The 20,413-nt window shown below is 46.1% G+C and overlaps 1 protein-coding gene across 2 annotated transcripts; it reads right to left on the bottom strand.

The window, feature by feature from the left end:
• Positions 1 to 238: 238 nt before the first annotated feature.
• On the bottom strand, positions 239 to 9,356 carry LOC117861660 (senescence-specific cysteine protease SAG39). Of its 2 annotated transcripts, XM_072294472.1 has the most exons (4): positions 9,342 to 9,356; positions 7,972 to 8,021; positions 924 to 1,303; positions 239 to 825 (listed from the first exon to the last, which is right to left on the bottom strand). In XM_072294472.1, exons 1-4 carry the CDS (start codon positions 9,354 to 9,356, stop codon positions 239 to 241), a joined length of 1,032 nt encoding a protein of 343 aa, XP_072150573.1. The 2 variants fall into 2 exon arrangements, with proteins under 2 accessions (XP_072150573.1, XP_034601122.1); XM_034745231.2 differs by lacking the exons at positions 7,972 to 8,021; positions 9,342 to 9,356 and having other exon boundaries at positions 924 to 1,540.
• Between the last annotated feature and the right edge of the window lie 11,057 nt (positions 9,357 to 20,413).

Raw genomic sequence — 20,413 nt, 5'->3', positions numbered from 1 at the left:
CAGGTGACCAACATTGGAAAATTACTAGCATGTAGTGTATTTATCATTACCTATCCAACATATTTACATGGTCTTCACATGAAATGCACAAGCGTCCTTAAATAGTAGATCAATTTGTATATATAACAATTTACTGACAATAAGAACGGACTATATATACATGACGAGACAAAGAAGCATCCATCTTTATTCGATATAAGTCTATATATGTACGAATCTGAGAAATACTAAGGTAAACCTACTTAGTGGGGTAGGAAGGCTCCATGGCGAGGCCGCACATGCCCCTCTTGTCCGAAATATCCTTCTCCATTCTCAAGTAACCATTCTCGCCCCATGTGGTGCCCCAAGAGTTCTTCATGAGCCAGTAGTTTGTGCCATCACTTGCCTTTCCATAACCGATTGCTGCAATTCCATGATCCAAGTCTGTGCCGCAAGAGCCAGTCATCACACCACCGGAGTAGAACTGAAATGTCATGTCTCCTCCATCCACGGCCACCGAGACAGGCTGGTTAGCTACGGCCTTCATGAGGGCTGCCTCGTTGTTTGCCGGCACATCTTCATAGCCTTTGATGGTCGCAGCACTGTTCGATCCACTCTTGCACTTGCCATCCGCAGCTGTGTAAGGATAGCCAGACTCAGTGGTTAGGCCGCCATTCTTGATGATGAACTTGAAGGCGTCGTCCATCAAACCACCCTCACATCCCTGATCCTCTCCATGGACATCGCAATCCACCAACTCTTGCTCCGAGAGCGAGATGAGCTTTCCGGTGCTGATTTTCACAATGCCCTCCGTGGCGGCCACAGCCGAGAACGCCCAGCAGCAGCCTGCAATTGGTTAATTATGTTTCAACGTACATCAAACACTAGTTGCAGAAAAATAGTGTTGACACAAGTGTATCATCCTTCTAATTAAATGTACTTACCACATTGTCCCTGATCCTTGATGGGAGTCACAGCACCCTTGGTTCTCCAATCGATGGTCACCGGAAGCGCATCAATGCTAACATTCTCGTACCTAAATCCGGTAGGGACCTTCATCGGGCTAGGTTTGAAGCCCTTGTTAGTCTTGGTGGCCCTGAACTCGTCGTTGGTGAGGTCGGCAAACTGGTTGACGCCGAGCCAGAACTTGCAGTTCCCAACGGCGTTGAATGACTCGATGAACTTAACATTGGCCTTGAACACCTCGAACCGCCGAGCCTTCTCGGCAGCATCTTTGTAGACACGGCTGTACTGTGCCATCCATTGCTCGTGCCTCGCCACCATGGCTGAGTCGTCACTCAGGGCGCGAGCTGCGAGAGCACCACTGAATAAGAAGGCGCAGCCGAGGATTGCAAGGAGAAAAGCCTTGGGGCTGGCCATGATCGATCAGGCCTTTCAATAGGTTGCTACTGCTGGCGTTGTGCACTGTGCTTTTGATTTGGTGATTGATATGCAAGAGTTGCACGGGTATATATAGCTACCGGCCTGTATTTTTGTAAGTCTTAAGATACGGTGCTTGTACGATGTATTGTGTGGAAAGGGACATGTCCGTGGCCGTGAAGTACGGTGTGGTTGACAGATGGTATAAAATACTTGTGCTTGAGACGTGCGTTTGCCGCACTGCTGAGAATGCCCATTGTTTATGCCTAGCGTTCTAAAAGCATAATAAAGATATAGAATAAAACGCCACATTTGATCAAAGGCATTAATATTCAACATATAGAGTAAAAATTGGAAAAAAAAACATACCACCAGGGACGGGAATGTGATTTTGACATATAATACCAAAATAAGTTTTTCCTTATCTTTATATCCTGTACTTGAACATAACGTTCACTTGTTATGGATATCTATAAACTTAAAAATTAACATAGTCGTTCGTCCTTGAACACTTTAAACGATGCCATTCATCTTATTTATATCAGTTTGCCACTCCACTAAAAACCTTCAGTGATATATTGATGCAGACTTTGTGAGATAAATCCTTTTTACTGATGCTCTTTATCACAAACCGTAGCGCTATCCGTCACTATCGGTTCTGTTAAAAGACCTCAAAACTAGACACTCAATTTTCCTAAGTTCTCCGCAGCCTCCCTTTCCCCTCTATGCTGCATGCCTCCACGCACCATGATATCTCGCCTAGATGGGAGCCAGGCCAGGCACGGGTTGGAAATTTTTAGAGTTCCGCGAATATCAAAATTATTCTGCGGGTACCAAAATTATATGTAGAAGTTATTTTTGAAAGTTAATGTGTCCATTTTAACAGATATATTTTGACAGAAAATAATTGCCCAAAAAATTTAGTATTCATGACTGTGAGGTTGTTGCACATGAAACAAATAATACAACAACCCGAAAAAGCAAACAACGAACTGCTCAGATGATCACACACTGTTGTCGTTAGTGCTCCACCTGAGCACTCACCAGCCGCACTACCGCCATTACCGTCCTTGTCCACCGCTGTTGCAGCAGCCTCTTTCTCCTTTTGTGCAAGATTGGCCTTGTCCCAGTGCATATATCCGATCCGAGTGTAGAGGTGCAGAATCATGCCATCCTTATTGCAGCCGTGCACGCCGCACATCTGGCACGAGAGGCTGCCATTATGTTGCTGCAGCACGGTGAACACCTTGCCCACCACCTGGATCTTGATTGTCTTACCAAGCGGAGCATTGTCATTGGTCTCCACGGATTCCTTCGCTTGGGCCACAGAGCCATTCGCTCTGTCAGCTGAGTGCTCTCCTCCAGCTTCCTCAATAATCTCGCCATCCTCTGTAGGTTCAACGTAAGGTTGAACTTCTGCCGGTCCATCTACTTCCAAAGGCACCATGGCTGGAATGTTTTTCACTTGTGGTGCTGCCATTGGCGGTTCTGATTCTGCCTCTTCATCAGCTTTCATTGACTTTGAGCTGTTGTTTTGCACCCGAGTAATCTCACCATCCTCTGCAGGTTCAATGCGAGGCTGAACTTCTGCCAGATCATCTACTTCCATGGGTCCCATGGCAGCAGCATTTTTTACTTGTAGCACTGCTAATGGCGGCACCGGTTCTGCCTTTTCACCAGCTTTCACTGAATTTGAGCTGTTGCTTTGTACCCGAGTAATCTCGCCATCCTCTGCAGGTTCAATGCCTTCAACCTCAGCTGGACTATCTACTCCCATGGGTGCCATGGCAGCAGCGTTTCTTGCTTATGTCACTATCGATGGTGCTGCTTCTGCCTCTACATTGGCTTCCACGGACATTGAGCTCTTTCCTAGCACCTCAATACCTCATCACCCCCGGTGGCAAGGACAGATGCATCCTTCTTGTATTTTCGTACAGCAAGTCTCATCTTGTGCTTGTGCTTCTTCCCAGTAAGGTGCGACCGCATGATGATCTCAGATGGTGCCTTAGCGTTGCAGCAAGGGCAGACGAGGAAGCCATCCACCCGCTGTATAGGATGGCACACATTATCTACTTCCATGGTCAGTGAGTCAAAACGACAGAAATTATTTTCCTCAGCCACAGCAGCACTTGCACTGGACTTCATCTCTATCTCCATGAGTCTCGGTAGTGTCCCCAGTGGCAGCATCTTCTTTTGTGGAAGCCATAGTTTTTACTTGCAGCTCACTGTCATCACCAACCTTTGTTTCCACTGACTTCGCCAATGGTGCTTCCACCTGAACTGCCATGGCAGCGACGACAGCTGTGTCTGTGTCCATCAGTTGTACTTTTGCTGCCGCATTTTCACCTGTGGAGACGTTGGCAGAGACATCAGAGCTAGCATTTGCCTTATTCTTGTGCTTCTTCTCCAACAGATGGTGCCGAATTCCATTCATCGATGGGGCCTTACCATTGCACAGCTCACACAGCAGGAAGCCTCGCAACCTCCGCACGGTGTGTGACACACCTACAACTCCAGAACCAGCGTTTCAGTGGCAACAGCTGATGTGTCAGCTTCTGGCACAGAGAAGCCTTCCACGCCCACCTTTGCAGCCTGGTCTGGTGGCTGGCTGGACGCTTGACCCTTATTCTTGCCCTTGGAGATGTGTTTGCTCCCTTCGAGGAGGCACCGGCGGGGTTTGGTGGCGTGGGGCCTTGCAGGGCGCGACGCGGGCTGCGCGTGCACGGCACAGGGGAAAACCCTGTCCACGGCACGGCCGCTGCAGCGCGCGGGGTACCGGTGTTCCGGGCCTGTGGCGGAGGGGGCCCGCAGGGCAGCAGGGCAAGGCGGCGTGGTTGCGGTGTGGGGCTGGTGCGCCGTGCACACGGCCAAGGCCTTGCCTTGGCCCAGCGGTTGGCTGCGAGGGCGGGCAGCGCGTGCACGGTGTAGGGAGGACTCTCCGCCCACGGCATGCCGGTGGCCATGTGCCAGGCTCTTGCATTCCAGACTTGCGGCGGCATGGTGGCGAGCGGCAGCGACGTCAAGCGGCGGCAGCAGCTCCCCTGCAAGACGTGGCACAAAGGCTGGACAAGACATGGCGAGGCAGAGACGCTGTGCCGAGAGGAACAGGAAGGGGGTGTGGTTCACGGCGGGGCCAGCGTGGTGAAGATGTGCAGCATGGTGCCTTGCGGACGGCGACGACAGCTGCTCCTCCTCTGTGATGACGACGGCTCCGAGGACGGCAGCGGCTTCCTCCTGGCTCAACCCTTCTCCCTTCTTCTCCTCTTCACTCCTGTTCTTCTCTCCTTTACGAACTGGCAGCGTCGTCTTGTGGAAAAACCCCAGCGGCTTTGGTGAGGGAGGTCCGAGGCCAGGGTTGCTTATATAGGTGCGAGGCGTGCGCGGGGTGGATGGCCGGCGATCCTCAGCATCCATGCGCGCAGACGCGTGGAGCGCATCAGCGGGCAGGGGCAAGGTGGGGGTTTTCCCTGTCGTGGAAGACTCCTGTAGGGGGTCATGTGTGGCGATGCATGGCGGGCGTCATGGCAGGACGGTGTGGCGAGCATCGAGGCGCGCCAGCACAAAAGCGAGCTTGCGGCGGAGCGGCAGTGCGCGGGGCAGCGATCGCTGTGCGCGTGCGTGCGTCGGGAGCAAGGAGAAAGGGGAATAGTTCTCCGGGTGGCTCACAGGCGGGGCTCACCGGTCATCAGCTGCGGTGAGGAGGGTTCCGAAAGGTGCGCCGGCGAGGTTAGCTAGGCCGGCTGGCTTAGCTGGGCCGCACCGTGGTTTAGGCATGGCCTGATGGTTTGGGTGGGCTAGGCCGGGGTAGGTTAGGAGGCCAAGCTGGTTAGGTTAGATGGGTTACGGAGTTTAGGCTCGAGTTAGCTAGGTTTTTATAATTGAGTTAGCTTTAGTTTGTATTTTTATTTAGATTCAAAATGCAAACTTACAAATCCAAATCAATCATGCAAGCATGTGTTTAAATTGAAGTGCAAAAATTTAATTACTAGCTTTTGAAATTTAGAGAAAAGAGATGACGGTGGACCTTAAGTTTGATCCACACATTCAAACAAAAAGTGTTAAATTTTTGCAAACACTAGCACAATTAATATCATTTAATTTTGAGGGATATTACATACATGCTCACTTATCTAAATGTGTGTTTCCTCCTCTCTTTCTCTCTCCAACATTTAATTTTCATGGCTTTTTTGAAAAGTCTCAGTAATTCCAATAGATCTCTCTTGGTTTGACAAATATTTCAGATATAATATTTTGGTAGGATTATTTTTACCTACCAAGCTTCACATAAACCTTCCACTTTCATATATGAGTAGATTAGGTTGAAAATAATCTAGTATAGGCTTGAGTGGCTTGATGAGATGAGAGTTTTTAAGAGAGAATCTCTCTTGTGTTGGCTTTGAATCTTTTTGAAAAACTGTTCACGATGGAATAAGGTAAAGGCCTGAAGTTCACTTAGGTTCAAGAGCATTGTATTTATTTTATTGTGGCTTGTTATTTATTACTAGTCTATCTTCCATGATGAAAAGTAGCCGGTCACAACTTGAACTTTAAATGTTAAACACTTGAGAGAGCAATGTGTCTTGTTATGTATAACTAAGTGCATGGATGGCATCGAAGGGCAATGCTAATTTCTTGATTAAGCAAGTATCCTGGACTTGCTCGAGGACGAGCAAGGTTTAATAAGCATGGGGAAATTGTTGACACTCGTTATTGCCACCTTTTTAGTGCTATTTAAGTAGTATTTTGGACTAAATCTTATACTAACCTGCTACTTAGCACCTGAAATAACCTCATATTTGCATATGTGTTGTATTTTAAACTATATTGCAAAATGGTAGGAAATACAACATAAACATGTGACTTTTGTACGGGCTTGATTTGGAATTGGACTTGGGACAATATAAGGAGTCTTCACGAGAAAGACGAGGACCAGGGGAACTCAAAAGAGGGTAGGCCGATCGGCCCCGGATCCATAGGCCAATCGGCCTAGCCCAATTTGTCATCCAAATACGTCCACATCCTTTGGACTCTAATTTGGGCAAATTTGGTGTCTAAAATGCATGACTCGAATGATCTACAACTTTCATATAGAAAGTTTTAGCATTTGAGGCTAGAAAGGTGGCGTAATCATCTAGGCCGATCGACCCAGCGGGCCCAGGCCGATCGGTCTAGCCTGTTTCTAGCCCCGATCAACGTGGCCTTCGTCCCACAACATCTTCGGAGTATAAATATCCTTGTTCTCCGTCGGCATGTGCATCCAACCACCAGAACTCGATGAAACTTAGGTCATTCACCAGAGGGAGCTGATGGCCGCTGCAAGTCTTCGGAGTTGTCTAGGAGATGGCTTAGGCCAAACCCTAGCCGCCATGGCCTCCCTGCGCGGTTCTGCCATGTGTCGTACATACATCTATGAGCCCACCAGCAGATTTGAACAGTCCCAAATATAGGGCTATACACCGAGACGCATCTGATATAGAGGCTTTGGTGCAGGACAACATAGTATATGTGGAAAGACAAAGAGTAGTCGAGGATTAGGAAAATACCCGTTGTAATAAGGGTAGGACTTCTCTAGTCGTGTCCGACTAGTTTTTATGTAATAAACCGACCTGTAAACCTACTCCTAACTATATAAGGTGAGGTAGGGACCCCTTCAAAGCAATTCAATCCAACTAAAATATAGAACGTAGGGTATCACGCAACTAGCTGCCCGAACCTGTCTAAATCATGTGTCTGTGTTTAGTTCGAGTTCCTAATCTCGATGAGCCCCACCAACAAAAACACTACCTCGGGCACTCTCCTGGGTAGCTTGCCAGGTCTAAACACCGACAGCTGACGCGCAAAGTAGGGGAGCACCAAGAATCCACTAGCAAACTCGATGGCACAAGTCATCATCAAGCCAATCGTCGCATTCAAGGAAGCCAACCATGAAGCTCTAGCGCGAAGCTCTGGAGGATCTCGTCGAGAATTTCGGTGGATATTCAATTTCTGACCTAGTCAGAGGCTGGGGGGACGAGTCTGAGTACAACTCAGCTTCTTCCGCCAGTCGGCTTGACTTGCACAAGTTGACGCATAAGCCATCATACGAATCGAACTACTCCCAGAATCAATTCCCATTCAAACTGTGTAATGCGGCCACTGTCTATCAGGTGGCCTTGTCCAGATCGCAACCCGATATGGATGAGATCGAAGACCCCGACTACTATTAGGATCCGGATGAGGAGACCCCTTGATCAGGTTTGTAGCAGAGCCTGGTAATCACATCAACTCCACAAGGCAGATTCGTCTACTGAGCCAACATGAAGCCATCTGCTCTAGCCAAGGACAACAATTCGTGCCTCATCGCCTACCTCGACACTCTCTCGCACTGGGAAGGATCTCCTTTGTCTCCTATCCTAGAGGAGGGTGGCTCTACAGAAGTCACCGCCTTTAGTTCGAAAAGCTTCTCACCAGAGCGAGAAGTTTTCGCTGTTCTCAAAAACCAAGACGGTGATCAGGAAGAAGAGCAACGAGATAACAACCCATGACACGAATGTCACCTAGATGACATCTTGCAAGATGAGCTCACTGCCAACATAGTCAAAGAAGAAATAGGAGCACAAGGAACTCGACGACGAGCAAGAAACACCGAAAGAGCAGAGCGATAATGCCGCCTTACAGCATATCTACCGATCCAGAACCTTGACATCGCCTTTGAAGCAGTTCAGATACGTCACCATCATACTCCTTTGACCACCATCGTGTCAATTGATCTCATCACCCACGTGACACCCCTAAACAAGTACACCCAATAGTTGGCTGAACTGGCGGAACTCATCTATGAACAACTCGATCAGCAAAATCCCATATAGTCAGTCCAACGCTCCGATCGAAGCCAACATGGCAGCAGCCACAGAGGCCCTCCACCCAGACCAAGTCAAGCCAGAGGCACTAGACTAAGCCAAGCTGGAGTTGAAGGCAGTCAGGCAGGTGTTGATGCTCGCTATTGACACACTTTTACCCCTGTTTATCTTCAATAATCACATGAATTTGATACCTAAACTATTGATGACACCTAATAAACCAGTCATTTTCACATGTGAAACATATTTTGGAGTTCTGTATTTGCAGGGATATGACCTAAAAGTATACTTTTAGATAAAGCACTGAATGAGCATTGAACCACAAAAAGGTAGAGGCCAATAGGCCTAGGAAGGGCCTTTGGCTGATCAGCCCAAAGGAGCCCAGGCCGACCGGCCTAGGGTCTTCTGGAGCCTTTCGATGCCCATCTTTGGCAAGCAATCCTCCAAGATGACTTAAGGGCTAAGTTTGTGAAGATATGGTAAGGATCACTTTGGGATCAAAGAGGAATCAAAGAAGATCAATCTCATCTTGACACAATCGATGAGCCAGGCCCACGTGCAAGTGAAAATAATACTTCAAAGCACCAGATGAGACTTGAGGACGAAGCAGGACGTGAGAGGGCAAAAGGAAGGCCCAGGCCGATCGGCCTGGACCATCCCAGGCTGATTAGCCTGGGGCTTTCCTTTGCCCCCTCGCCTTCTAATTTTTGCCACGCGCTCTCTAGACTATAAATACCCAAAAAAAGATCCACCGAGCCCCATCTCGAAGATGACATACTTGATGTGAAGCAGCAGAGCAATAAGGAGCTTGAGGGACACCTCTCCGGAGAGCCGAGGGCTGTGCGGTTGTTGGGGGCTAACATAGGCAAACCTCTACCGGCATGATCACCCTACGAGGAAGCTCACACTGGAGTTGTGGAGGTAGGAGTCATTAAGATCAAGGTAGGATCCCAGTGGTGATCTTGTAATGTACAATCATTCATGGTGAAGTAATAAATGTGTTCATATTCTTAGCGATCTAAGTATATCCTTTGATGGTTTTATGCTTTATCGGGTTTGCTTGCTTTTCAATCTACAAATCGATGATAGATTGCTTTGGGTGTTCTTGTGGTCATGGTGACCAGATTTCCATGCCTGATCTACCGATGAGTATGACATGTTCTTATGATCACGCCCTTAACTTGCTTGTGGTGATATAGGTGATCGTGACAGGATCATTCTTTCGTAAGGTGGGGGGGGGGTTTCAAGATCCAAACCGGAGGTGTAGATTTAAAGATGCTTTTTACTAAGATCATATATATGTTGCATTGATATCCATGATCAGAATTACAACATATGCATAGTCTATGTTGCTCTAGATTGGTTTTGTTTGCTCTATCTGTTATCTATTTGTATATGCTTAGCAGATTGGATCTGAATCTCTCCTATACAGCAACTTAATACTAACAATGCTAGTTGAAATCTAAACCCTAGATCTTGTGCTACAACTGATCCGTACGCTTGCGGTTCATAACTTGGCGTGCTAACAGCCGTCAACCAGCTTTTTTGACGCCGTTGCCGGGAGCTAACAGTCAAGTTCTAGTTTAACTATGCATGTATATATATAACTTTTTGTTCATGATTTTTTAGTCTTTTCTTTTCAATATTTTTGTCTTTGTGCAATTTCTAGTCAAAATTTCAGATCTAGTTCTTGTATATATGTGTTTGCTTTCACTAACGCTAACAGGAGATGGACGGCTATATCTCTAATAAACCAAAAAATTTTGTGGATGATCCAGAAAAACTTTATGCCATTCTAAACATCAATGACTTACCTATCCATGAATTGGGCGGTGTCGATCGACCGTTTGGGATCGATACTTGAAGACTGAGGATCTTGTAGTGTTCACCTTTCACTGGCAAGGAAGATGCTAATCTTCATCTACAAGCTTTTACACAGCTATGCAACACCATCGACGTGGATGGAGTTACTCAGAATCAACTAAGGGTAAGGTTGTTCACTTACTCTCTACTTGGAAGAGCACTTCAATGGTTTTACTCTCTATCGGTGGCAACGATTCAACATTGGGATGAGTTGATGAAGGCTTTCTTAACTGAACATTATTCCCCAGCTAGACTCAGAATCTCAGAAGTAGGATAGCTAGTTTTGCTCAATATGCTTCCAAGACGATTGCTGAAGCTGATGAGAACTTCAATGAGTATGTCTGTGTAGTTCCACACCATAAATACCCGAAAGAGGACCTAGTCCAGAAGTTCTATCAATGGCTGACACATCGGCTGGAGGATCAATTATAGACCTCACCCCAACTCAAGCTTTCAAGTTATTCAGGAAGGTTGTAGACAACAATGCATGGCATGATCTGGGCGCCTATTCCTAGCTCAACCTACTAGAAATACACAAGGAGTGTTGCAGGTGGAGCGTGATCAATTATTGGAAGGAAAGGTTGACTCGCTAATGAGGAGACCGGAGAAGATGGAGATAAGGGAAGCTCAAGCTATAGACCTCAAGGCAGCAGAAGCAAGATCAACATGTGAAGACTGTGGTGGCTATAGCCATGTTGGGAAGAACTATCCAGAGGAAGCAAAGTTGCTAGACTACATAAAGATGAAAGAGTGGTTTCCTCCATCCAACTATTGGTATGTATAAAATAGACCTCAATTCAATGCAAGCTCATCCATCCAGAACACAGTGCCTCTACGCATGGAGCTGAAGGAGTTTATGGAGGAGCAAGGCAAAATTAACAAAGACACTATTACTAAGTTTAAGGCTATGGACAAGATTCTAAAAAATATTGATAGCAAGGTGATAGAGGTCGGAAGTTCGAACCACCAACTGATGAAATGATAAAGATGCTGGAGACTTAAGTTACACAGTTAGCTGGGCATTTTACAAGCAATCAAGGGAAGTTGCTAGGACAACCGATGAATCCAGAGTAAGCTAAAGCTATTCAAACTCGCTTAGGCAAGGAAAAAGAAGATCCAGAACATCCGGCAGGAGCTAGGAAGCCTGAACCAGCTGCAGAAGCAGAGATGACTTCAAAGGAGAAGACACCTACCCCAGCTCTAGAGATTGAAATAGAAGAGCCAGAGTTTGAGATGGTCGATCAAGATGACACAAAGATTCTACTAGAGAAACCACGCCATCGTCTAGGTGAAACTAACGAACAGTTTGAAAAGTTTGTTGAAGTTTTGCGCAGATTGAACATCAATATGCCACTGCTGGACGCTCTACAAGTTTAAACCTACACTTGCTACTTCAAGGCTATCCTGACGAACAAGAGAGAGATTTCATAGTTCACTGCAGATCACATCGAGATGACAGAAGAGTGCAGTGCTGCAATTGCTAATCAAGCTCCCGAGAAGAAAAGAGACCTGGGATGTCCAACCATCCCGTGTTCAATTGGAGCACTAATATTCGAAAGGGTATTATGTGATCTTGGTGCAAGTGTGAGCATCATGCCTAAAGTTGTGTTCGAGAAGCTACGCCTACCGGAGCTAGAACCAAACTAGTATGTGCGTGGAGTTGGCTATTCTAAAGGCATTGCTGAAGATGTACCTATGAAGATTGGGAATCACTTTGTACCTGTTGACTTCATGATACTCTAGATGGGAGAAAGAGGTAAATCCCTGCTCATCCTAGAAAGACTGTTCCTAAAGACCGCAAGAGCAAACATAGACGTTGGGAAATGCGAGATCAAGTTTGATATTAATGGCATTATGAGCGCGTTCAAGTTTCTCCCATGCTTTGAGGTATGCAACATGATTTCTGGCAAGTATATAATGCCACATGTTCATGTCAAGAACGAGGAGAAGAACATGAAGGTAGAAGAAAACAAACCAGCAAAAAAAGTTGCTATCGTCCAGAAGAAGGAAGAACGCTAGCCTGTGAACACCAAAAAGATAGCCAAGTCTGTGCCTACATCAAAGCCAAAGATGATGAAGAAGTTGGTGCTAAAGACTGCAACATTGACACCGAGCACTGTTCCGAAGTGAAGAATTGAAGAGTCTAGCTATAGAACATAAATGAAGCACTTTGCGGGAGGCAAGCCAATCATCGAGTCAAGAATAAGCTACTGGGAGGACAACCCTGAAGTCATTTGAAGTTTCCAGTAAGTGAGTCACAGATTTCGCTACGGCATACCTGGTGAACAATTATTAAGTGGAACCTTTGGTCAAGACAATATTTGGAGTTTTATTCACTCAGTCATTTTGTATTCCTTTCTTTTTCATGAACCAATGATTTGAGCCATCCCAATTTTTATTTGATTTTTCTTGTGCGTGTGCTTGGCCAGATTCTATACAAAAGTTACTCCAACAATTCAAACATGGAAGATAGGGGCTGAAGTGAACAGCAAGATTGGTCAGCCAACTTACATATAACACCTTTCCGACCTTGGCCACGGCTTCCTTTAGGGCGGCAAGATATTTCTTGTCAGCAGCAGCATCTTGCTCTAGGGCCATCCCGTAGAAGTCCAAGGTGGTGGAATCATTTTTGTGGGCATCAGCGTCAGCGTTGTAGCCCGCCACCTCCACGTCGGTCGGTGCTTCCCTGGGGTCTCCTCCATATGCACCCCGACACTAGCATCTGTGGCCCCAGCACGAATATAGCGGCATCCTTGGTGACATGTTGGCACGGTGAAGACCTTGGCTCGAGCCCCTAAGGTCTCGTCACCAGTCCACTCTTGCTCCTAGCCTGCACAGATGTCGTGGATGCAGCCCCTATAGTCGCATCACGAGTTCGACCTTCTGCATCGGTTCTGACGCTAGCGTCCTGCAGGCCCAAGTCATCCTCCGTCACCACCTTCCTACTCGGACGGCGAGACACAGAGATAAAATGAAGCAATGTACAAACAAAACTTCAAACAATATACGATGCCATGATCATACTCACAATGTGCTCTTCTTTGCTCAGAACTTTGGGTGAAAAGGTGCTAGCGGCGGCATGATCGGCTCCTTCTGCTTTCCCGTATGGATCTCCATCTTTAGCCGCTCCTTGAGCCGCTCCGTGTTGGCTGCGGTCGTCTCAAGGAGCTCAGCCTTCTTCTTCTTGGTGGATGAGCTTGGCACCTTGCACAAGGTCTCCGCAAGGGATGCCATCGCCATAGTCGGTGCCTTCAGCTTCGTGGTACCCCTCTTCTTGCATTTCTTCTTCTCCACCTCCCGTGCCTTGGACTCCACCTTGTGAATGGCCTAGCGCGTCTGCTGCCCAACAAGAGCCATGCCCCTAACCTTCGTCCCACTACCCTGGACCAATACGTCCACGTTGGAGTTATCAAAGGAGGAGTCCGACTCCTAGTCTAGGGCGGCAGGTGGATGGTCGGTCTCGGTGGTCGGGCGAATCTTGGATTACTGCTACTCGGCCCCTCTAGGAATCGGTGCCAGACAAAAAAACTCATACTCTCGGCTCTAAAAAACTAAAACACAATCAAGCAGAAATAGATGCAAAAGCGAAGCAATCAAGCCAAATGATGAAATCATGAACTTACCGAATCGGTCGGCCTAATGAGGGAATACTCCTTTAGGCATTGCTTGTTCTTGATGACCCTGCGAAAGAACTCGATAACCCGATCGGTGACCTCTTCGTAGGTAACCTTCCACTATGCCTTCCGGGTCAGATCCAATGGCCCTGAGTACTCATATGCCAGGTGGACCCTGTCATTGATGGGTTGCGTTAGCCTCCAGCAAAAGTTGATGCTCATAGCCTTGGCTATGAGCCCAAGACCTTTTAGGTCGGCAATGTCCTTCAACAGCTGCTTCACCTGGACCATTTCCATGGAGGTCGGTGGGTTTGACCACTCCAGCGTTATCACAGGTGCATACCTGAGGCGGGGCGGCAGCTTAGGCTTATGATTGGTGATAAGGAACTATTCCTTATGCCACCCCTTGTTCGAGTCCTTGAGAATCCACACCCACTGATGACTCTTGGTCCCTTCCGCTTTGTCGCCACGATCTTGAGTTGGTATAGATACCGCCAGAGATTGAAATGGGGAGGGATGCTGAGGAAAGCTTCGCAAAGGTGGATAAAAACTGTGACATCCAAGATGGAGTTAGGGTTGAGATGTAACAACTTGATCTTATAATAATTGCGCAGCCCATGGAAGAAATATCCCGTGGGGATCCCGAATCCACACTCGAAGAAGTTTGCGAAGATGACGGCCCTGGTCCTATATTTGGTGGGGAACTCCTGGCCCATGGTCGGCTTCCATTGAAGGTGGGACTTGGGACCAAGCAAGCCCTGGTCAATGAGGTCTTGGATGTTCTCCTTCGTCATCACAGACTTCACCTAGTATGTGGATGGATCCAGTTCCTGCTCCGGCAGATCTGGGTTATGGTGGAGGAGGCGAGTGAGTCAATTTGCGGATGCAGCGGCATGACCTAGGGCTCTCAGGCATGGTGGTGTTCGAGTGCAAGTGGAGTGGATATGAAAATGGAACCGCGACCCTTCATCTTTTCAAGAAGTTGATGGCAAAAACCTAGCAACGAACTCCGCGGGTCCCCCATTACGACACATGCGATACACGGAATCCACGGGTTTTCCGATAAGTCTCACGGCGTGCCCATGGCTCCGCCAATCCTCATGCTTGGAGGGCTAGGTGCCTATTTTAGGTAAGCATGCCTCCGTGGCTCCGCTAGTCCTCGCGCTCGGGGGCTGGGTGCCTACTTGAGGTCGATGTGCCACCATGGCTCTGCCAGTTCTCGTGCTTGGGGGCTGGGTGCTTATCTCAGGTCAGTGTGCCTCTAGCTCCACCAGTCCTCATGCTCGGGGGTTGGGCACTATATTTGGATTCTTTTTGTTTGGAAACAATATATCATTTTCTTGACCATTGGACCAATTGTTTAATCGCTTCAATGCTCGGGGGCTACGCCATATTGAGTGCGTCTTGCAACGCCCTCCATGTGCTCCCCTTCGATCTACAAGATGCCAGACATCTCGGAGCTTGGCAGTCGCATAGCCATGCGCGTTTGATCATACGCCTATGGAAGCTTCGATTTTTCTTCCTTTTTGAGCACTGCGCAGCCTCTCCATCACTATGACGACACCGCACCTTCAACCGAGTTCATTACAAGATTTGATGCGCATCTGTTAGGTTCCTGTTCGACTCCACTTTGCTCGAGGCTTGAGGGATAAGGGTACCCACGGGTCCTCACTGACAAGGATACTGGTCAGCACTGGCAAGTGGGCCCTGGCAAGGCATGAAAATGCATGGAGCACAAGCTAGGAAGCTGGGCGAACGGATTCTGCTCGGACATCATGGGATACTTGTTGTAAATAGATTTACATTGCTTTCCATTGAACAACTAACTAGAATTAGATCCTATCCGATTGTAACCCTAGGTCATCAGCCTATATAAGGCGACCAGGGACGCCCCCCACCCCCCCAAGGGTACATTGATTCTTCGCATCCCATACCAGCAATACAATCCACCAGAATATAGCACATAGGGTATTACTCTCCGAAGATCCGAACGTATCTAACCCTTGCGCCCCTGTGTTACCATTCGATTCTTGGTTTTATGATCTCCCCTGCCTACAAATCTACCATTTGGGTACCCTCGTGGTGGACTGTTGATCACTAAATCCGACACTATCCTATCACACTTTTCATCTTTACCATGATGTTTAGCCTGACTTTGTTTTCATGATAAACACACGAGTAGAGCCCGCATTGTTCTTACTTTGTAAATTTTTTACGCATGCTAGGACTCGCGTGACCATAGCATTTTGGTTTGCTTAAACTTGAAAAACTCATCGGTTTTTTTAGAATTAGAATTTTTTGAGCCATATTTATTTGTTTCATTCAAAATCCTTCTCTCACTTTTTTGCCAAAATTAGAACCTAAACCCATTACCCCACAGTAGAAATCAAAATTCCTTCATCTCAATTTATGAGAATGAACGATACCAGTGCAACCAAAATTAATGTAGTCGGAATTCCTTTCGACTTACAAATATTTTTGATGCTTCAAAACTCCTCTAATATTTATTTGAACTCATTGCTAGCTCTGAGTAAATTTTTAATTTTCGAAATTAGAGGAGGATTAAGCATCTAAACATGATTTGAAGGGTTTATGAGCTTGATTTACACTAATGGTTTGATTTGTGTGATCACGGGAACAATCATGGAGGCACTCTCACCTACCACACATACATAAAGAAACAAAGAGTGGCCTGCCATACTTGTTTGTTGCAGCTCAAAGGACAAGGCATTGAGTGAAATTGAAAAAACAACAAGGCTATGACACATAGGTGCATGATTTTCAACAAAGTGACAACACAAAAGAGTGGAGGAGATTGCTTGGATGGTGTCTTTCATGCGAGGTGCTGAATTTTTAGTACAATTATTGTCCAAGATGCATGTGAAGAAAGAAGAGGAGGAAAGGAGCCAGGAAGACACCATGCCGATCGGCCTGGTGTGCCTCAGGCCGATCGGCCTGAGGTCTTTTTAAGCCTCCAGGCGCCTCTGTTTGGTATGTACCCTCCTCTCTGACTTGTTCATCATATTTTTTGTCCAACACACCGAGAACACCTATGAATAGTGTCTCAAAATTTTGAAACTCCGCTCATACAAAGAATTCCAGCCACTAGAAAAATTTCAGCAATCACCTCTTGCTAGTCCTTGTTCTTGTGCAATTTTCTCATCAATAAGAAACCCCGGCGAGCTGTTTTTCTTGAGTGTGCAGCCATGAAGAGCTTTGGAAGAATTTTTGGAAGGTCAAAGAAGTCTCGCTCATCGGCTGAAGCATCATCTACATCAAGTGCTTCACGGTGGCACTCGATCTCCGAGTCACCGAGAGGCATGGACGTCGACGCGGCACCACCACGCAACGATCGCATGTTGCTTGGTGGGATGAACACACGAAGCTCCTCCATGCGGTTTGATGAACGCGTGGAATTCCTACAGTCATGCCGGACACTTCAAGGAGAGAAACTCGCTCTCATGGGGGCTTCACCGAAAAGAAGTCGGCATACGGCTTCATGATAAAAAGCGAGGAAGAGTATCTGAAGAATATTGAAGGGAGAATCATCGCCAACCATCACTTCGACGATGACTTTCTTCAGGATATTGGATTTCATAATGATAATTACAAGCTCCTGGGAAATATTGGGTGGATGCAATTCGATCTTAATGGCCCCGTCAGTGTAAACAAGGATGTGGTCGTGGAGATGTTCATGACCATGTGAAAGGTCATGCAATAGAACAAGGAGACAAATGAAGAAATTCCATGTCTATCCTTTAGAATACAGGATGAAGTAAAGATTATTACATATGGAGCAATCACAACACTACTGAGTTTCAATCCAAAAGTCCCAATATATGGAGAAGTGGAAGAAGAAGATTTAAAGGAATTCTGGAAGAAAATTGCAAAGGAAGAAAACAGGCAATGGAAAAATATTTGCAATCCCATACTACAAGTATTTCATTTTTAAATGAGCCACCGCGTCTTGGGAAGAATGAAGGAGACCAAAATTACTGACTCCGAGATGAACTGGCTTTATTGGGCGGTAGTGGGTAAGAAAGTAACTGACCCCTCCTTGGTGATGATAAATAGATGGCTTGCTGAAGCTACATCAGGGACTGGAACTGTTGAATCAGGTGGCTACCTGACTATGATCGCATCATTTTTGAAGCCAGATATTGAAAGGGACCCTGATTGGTTCATTAAAGGAGGAAGCATTGATGCCAGGACACTAAAAAATGCACACTTAATTGGTGGCGACGGGGAGAAAGGATATACGGTTGGAGTCACTAATTTCAAGTTGCCTGACGGAAGACTTGGAATCTATCATGTGGGCAAGACTAACTGGCGAGAAGAAGGAATTTTATTTCTAGCAAAGAAAGACAAGAGAGGACAAATAATAGAAGAAGGCTCATCATCACAGGCAGCTCCAAGAATACCAGTGCCACCACCTAGCTCAACCTACTAGCAGACAGAGTTTTAGAATGCACCAAGTTATGAGGGAATCCATGAAGGATGGCAGCAAGAACAGTGGCTGGAGGCACCAGCAGGACCATAGGCACAAGGCCCATATGCACCACATCTCTAGCAGCCGGTGTATATAGTACGATCGGAATTTCAGCAGCCAGCACAGCCACCTCCACCAGCACCATATGCTTTCCATGGTTACATGCCACCTCCTTTTCAGGGACCCCCACCATATGCTCCATTGCCCGTTTCGTTCAACCACCTGCCATAACCTCAAAGAAGTGCACGCATCAAAGGCATGAATATACAAATAAATTTACAAGATGCAAGTACTATGAGGCAAGCTGCTGATAGGATTGAGAACAACAATGTGACCATCGCCTATTAGTTCGGCATGATGGGGATTGTGCCTCCAGATCAGTATCAAGGTGGAACGCAGGAGCACTAAGAGCAGGGGTATCACAAGTACCAACAACAAGGAAATGCACGCTAGGGAGAGACACATTATGACCTGCCGCAAGATGACCTAGATTACAGACCGAAGGGGACAAATAAAAATGCACACGTGTGGTTTGAGTTTTTTTTTCTTTTTATTTATTTTAGCATTGTGTTGGGTGTGCGTAGTATTTTCTATTTTACTTTTCTATTTTATTATCTATTTATTTTCAGTTCATGTATTTCACCATGCCATGCTTAAATAAAATATGCATCACCTAAACATAATGATATGTGATTAATTGTGATGGTTTATGTTCTTGTCATGTTGAAAGATGATGATTGTTGCCACTTTGTTTAATTTTTGTACTTGGTTATTGCACCATTGAACTAATGCTCTCTCTAACAAGAACTGAAATTGACATAAATACCGACTTATCTTTTTGTGGAGGTTATGATAATTTGGACCCATATATTTGTTTATTGATCTCTCTTTTAAATGGACCAAAGGATGTTTTGTTTTTGGTTACAACTCATGCTGACCTTGTCAATAATACTTTTCACAATTGTTGTACCCATCCAAAGCCAAATATTTATGAGCTATAGATTGCAAAATTTATTTTTGGGTGAATTGATTCAGGATCTACTTCTGCGATATGAGACTTAAAAGCCGGTCATTCCTTTCTGTGTAACCTCTTATTGCTAGCCTTTCTATCCATGCATTGTGAATTTCTGCACTGGAAATCTCACAAACCTCGTTGGGTATCCAAACCTAAACCCATACATATCATTTTGTGACTACCTCTTTGACCACAACCCAATTTGAGTATGAAAAATATTTTGATGAAGATTCGGAAGATTATTCAGTGCCTTTTCATGAAAATCAAGACCTGGAGGCAACTACTAGTGCATGGAACAAAAAGTGGAGGAAACAGAGGCCAGAAGGGGCCAACCTGACTGGCCTCGCCACCCTCAAGCCGATCGGCCTTGGGTGTTCCCCTCTCTGTTGCTCCTGAAATTTGGCATAGAAGCACCTCCAGTGGAGTAAGATAATTTTTTCCAGAATATCAAAGATTTTGGTATTTACATCAGCAATTTATCTTTCTTCCTTTTCATGCTCGAGGACGAGCATCGTTTAAGCATGGGGGTGAGAGTCATCACATTATCTCTATCTACTACTAAGTAAGTAATATGTTGCAAAGAGTTCTGAGGAGCAAAAAGAAAAAATATATTTATTGTGGGAAAGAAAGAAAGAAAGAAAAAGGAAAAAGAAAGAAAAAATGAGAAAAAAAAGAAATAAAATACATCGTCAGCACAATGATCATGGTCAAAAAACCAGAACTAGGCCATGTATTCAAAGAACAGAGGCCCATCTACTTCGTTAGCGAGGTGCTATCAGATTCCAAGACCTGTCGATTTAGACGCTGCTATATGCAATATTACTCACGTCGTGGAAGCTAAGACACTACTTCTAGGAGCACAAGATATCCGTCATCATAGATTTCCCTCTTGGAGAAATCCTCCACAATCGGGATGCCACAGGTAGAATATCAAAATGGACGGTAGAACTCAGAGCATTGTCCCTAGAATTCAAGTCAAGGACGGCAATCAAGTCCCAAGCATTAGTCAATTTCATGGTAGAGTGGTAGGAGAATCAACTACCAACACCAACGGAGCCCCAGAGCATTCGGTGATGTACTTTGATGGGTCCCTCAAGCTCGAAGGTACTGGTGCAGGACTACTCTTGATATTCCCCAAAGGCGAACAACTCAAATGCGTCCTACAAATCTTCTAGGAAGTTTCCAACAACGAGTTTGAATACAAAGCACTTCTGCATAGGCTCCACCTAGCAAT

The sequence above is a fragment of the Setaria viridis genome, chromosome 6 (assembly GCF_005286985.2).
Source record: "Setaria viridis chromosome 6, Setaria_viridis_v4.0, whole genome shotgun sequence".
Taxonomy (NCBI): Eukaryota; Viridiplantae; Streptophyta; class Magnoliopsida; order Poales; family Poaceae; genus Setaria; species Setaria viridis.
This window is presented reverse-complemented; position numbering and strand designations above follow the sequence as displayed.